At 44.3% G+C, this 3,978-nt stretch overlaps 1 protein-coding gene across 1 annotated transcript; it reads right to left on the bottom strand.

The window, feature by feature from the left end:
• Positions 1-486: 486 nt before the first annotated feature.
• Positions 487-2,217, bottom strand: LOC306968336 (tripartite motif-containing protein 16-like; the record flags this gene model as incomplete). The annotated part of the gene is made up of 1 exon (XM_079563679.1): positions 487-2,217. One exon carries the CDS (start codon positions 2,215-2,217, stop codon positions 601-603), a length of 1,617 nt encoding a protein of 538 aa, XP_079419805.1. The 3' UTR covers positions 487-600.
• Between the last annotated feature and the right edge of the window lie 1,761 nt (positions 2,218-3,978).

Genomic DNA, 3,978 nt, shown 5'->3' on the forward strand with positions numbered 1-3,978 from the left:
TCTTTTTTTAAAAAGCTTCTAGAAACACAAGGTCAGGCCGTGTTGCTAATCCTCTGTTAGCATTTCAGGCATAATGTTTTATAATAAAGCTATTGTTATGCTTGAAAAGACGGCTCGATGAACAGTTAGTGGTTTTAGCTTTTTATTTATTACGTGCAGGACAAACAGAGCAAGAGCAAATAAATCAATACTTTACTGTTTACTGAACCCAAATACAAAGGAACAAATATATTATGAAGAGAAACATCATGAAAAGTCACTGTCAATGGATTTCCCGTTCTCCAAATCTGCACTCGGGGAAATCTTGTGTAAAATAAACTTTCAAATGTACTTAATAATGATCATAAATGTGATGTAAAGTAATGTAATCAACTGCATCATCTCCACAGTGGTAAAGACTTTCTCTCCCGACAACACAAGACTTTTACAAAATGTGAAAAAAAAAAATCCAGCTCCAAAAGAACAAAAACATAAACTGTAGTAAATATGTGTGACTTTGCTGTAGAAATAAAACATGATTCATGAAACCAGAGCTGTTCCCATTAACCACCTCTGCTGAATGTTGGAGTAAAGTCTCACATTGAACAGTTTGGTTTGGATTTATCTGAGTTTAAGGACATGAGCAGAGTCTCCAAAATAACCAATCCAGACTCCAGCAAACAGTGGCTGAGTGAAGGTGGTCTGGACTCTGTGGAGGAGCCTCATTTTTTTGTCCTGAACACTGTAAAAGGACAGAGCCCCTGCGCTGTGGTCCAGGTAAACCCCGATTCTGCCAGAAATTGGACCTGAGACCTCAGACTCAACTTTATTAAAATAAAATGAGTAACTTTTTTTATCACAATGTAAAGCCCAGGATTTATCATTGTTTCCAAATAAACATTCATCACCATCTCTCTGTATATCCCTGTATGACCCTGCGATATAAACCCAGGACGTCGAGCTCCACTTCACCTCCCAGTAACAGCGGCCCGTCAGACCCTCTGTACTCAGGACCTGACCATAATTAACAAATCTGTCCGGGTGATCAGGATAACTCTGCTCTTGTCGCACACGTGTTGCTTTTCTGTTTCCATCAGACAGAGACAGATGTTTGAATGCTGTGTTTGGGTCCAGTGTGACGTCACTTGCATACCTGAGGAAGTCCTCTCTGGAGCGGGGCTCAGGCTCAGGCATGTTAAACTCTCTCAGACTGAGCTGTAGTCGGTCCCTCAGCGTTGACACAGCTCTGGTCACATCCTCAAAGTCTGTCCTTGGTCTGGTCTGGAGCCTGGACTCGGTCTTCTCTGAGTCTGTGGACAGTGAGGGGCAGAGCAGGAGAAACTGGGTGTGGTCCGGTGTGAGGGACAGTGTGTCCAGCTCAGAGATGCTCCTCTTCAGCTCAGTGACGTCCCGCTGCAGTTGGTCCTGAAGCTCTTGGACTTGTTTCAGTTGGATCTGCTCCTCAGAGCGGATCTGCTGCTCCACTTCAGAGCGTCTCTTCTCCAGGAGAAGGGCCATCTCTCTGAAGCTGTACCCACTGCGCTGCACTGCTGTCTGGGCAGAGCTGCTGATGTCCTGGGCCTCCTGTCCGAGCCTCTCCTGCTCCGTCTCTTTGTGCTGGAGGTCTTGTTGCAGCAGAGCCCTCTTGGCCTCCAGCTGTTTCTGCCTCTGGGCCCTCTCTGCTGCAGAGGACACTGTGTGGTGGCCCTGGTGCTGGTCCACAGAGCAGAGGGAGCAGATGATCTGCTGGTCTGTGCGGCAGAACAACTTCTTCAGCTCATTGTGCTCAGAGCAGAGGTTTTCCTGGAGCTTGTCAGAGGGCGCCACCAGCTGGTGTCTCTGTAGCACTGCAACATTTCGATGAGGCTGGAGGTGGGTCTCACAGTAAGAGACCAAACACTGCAGACAGGAACTGACCGCCTTCAGCTTCCTCCCAGTGCACACATCACAGCTCACATCTCCAGGACCGGCATAGCAGTGGTCAGCAGGGGGCGCTGTGAGCCCTGTCGTCTTCAGCTCCTCCACTAGATTGGCTAACACTGTGTTTTTGGCCAGGACAGGCCTGGGAGTGAACATCTCTCTGCATTGAGGACATCTGAACCTCACCTGGTGGTTCCAGTTGGTTTGAATACAGTCCATGCAGTAGCTGTGTCCACAGGGAAGAGTCGCTGGATCCTTCAGTGTTTCCAAACAGACTGGACAGGTTATAGCGTCTTCACTGAGTGCTCTCTGCGCCATCTCTGCTCTCGCTGAGAATGACTGTGTGAGTTTCACTTCCTCAAACGTGAAGCCTAAGTCTGCAGTGGGAGGAGACAGGCTCCGCCCCCTGGTCTGAGCAGGACTGACTCGTAGAACCTGATCTCATGTGTCAGAGGATTTTGATTCTCTCTCTTTATACAAACCTTCAGCCTGACACTGTCACTGTTCATGTCCCTCAGTATCTGGAGTTTGTTGATAAATTCACTTCATAAAAAGCAGTAATGTCCGAAAGAGCTGATTATATGAACGTGAGCTCGAGGACGGTTGTGATTTAGAAATATTTCTGAAGGTGTGGCCGGATTTATGATGGAACGTCTGAGTCACACGGAAGAAAAACTGGCACAAAGGTCAAAGCAGGTGTGTGTGTGTGTGTGTGTGTGTGTGTGTGTGTGTGTGTGTGTGTGTGTGTGTGTGTGTGTGTGTGTGTGTGTGTGTGTGTGTGTGTGTGTGTGTGTGTGTAACATCACAATAGCAATATATGAATAAGAAACAAACGAGGATGAAATGCAACAGAAACATGTCAAAAAGGTGACAAAAAGCAATGAATACGGCAGGTCTTAGCTTTCAAATGAGGCGTTACACTGGCCTATAGGCGGTAGGTAACCTTTAGATTTGGGTAAAGCTGATGCAAAGGTCAGAGAAAATCCACTTTGGACCCGTCAGTGATAGTCTGTGTTCCCCCTGCCTCAAGGGTGTTGCAGTTTATTGAGACAACAACCACTTAAAAAAGAGCTCTTTATAAGTGAAAAGACAATGTTGCTTTAAAATAAACCTTAAACTCTCCCCAAACTGCACATTTTACACAGAAATATAGATTTTCCTTTTAAAATAATGTTCAGTTTCCTCTTTTATTTTCAATTTGAAATAGTTGCAAGCACCCCCACCTGAACTGAGCAGATTTTGTCCACTTTGGCTTCACTTTTATCTAAAAGCTTCTAGAAACACGAGGTCAGGCCGTGTTGCTAATCCTCTGTTAGCATTTTAGGCATAATGTTTTATAATAAAGCTATTGTTATGCTTTAAAAGACGGCTCGATGAACAGTCAGTGGTTTTAGCTTTTTATTTATTATGTGCAGGACAAACAGAGCTTTTTGGCAACTCTACTAAACTTTTGAATTATATTGGCTGTTTGAATATAACACGGTCCCCATTTTGGTCCCATCCGAATGTGTAGCTGTGTACACTGTCCCCAAAAGTATTCCTGAGTTGATGTTGTGGTTTCTTTTAAGATATATTGGTTAAACAACAGTGTTTTTTCTCACCAGTGCATCTTTTCTTTATTATGCTTTAGAAGGACCTCACAGCAATTGCTGGATATGAAATCAGTGACTGTGACATCGACAAACCTCAGGTAAGGGTCTCAATACTAAATTGCAGTGCATGTTCCATTTATACGAACACCTGATTATTCAGTGAAACATTAAATATAAGATGTATTGCTAGTATTAGTGCAGCTTGTGCATGTTTCACTGCAACCTTTATTGAAAACAAAGGTGGGGTTGACTGGAACAGACCCACAACATACAACTAGCACATCATTATTGTTTAAAACAATCATGGCAATAATCGCATGTGCCAATCTAATCCATTTCTTGAATATAGCACCAAAAAATATTCACTTTTCCGTCTGTCTTTCTCCAGCAGAGAACTGCCCACAGCAGAAGTGAGCCCATTGTTTCTGGTGACCAAAATGAGGTAAGGCTCAAGTTTTACAAACTACAACATGTTAGTAACTGATGC

The sequence above is a fragment of the Gobius niger genome, assembly GCF_951799975.1.
Source record: "Gobius niger genome assembly, chromosome: 9".
NCBI classification, from domain to species: Eukaryota; Metazoa; Chordata; class Actinopteri; order Gobiiformes; family Gobiidae; genus Gobius; species Gobius niger.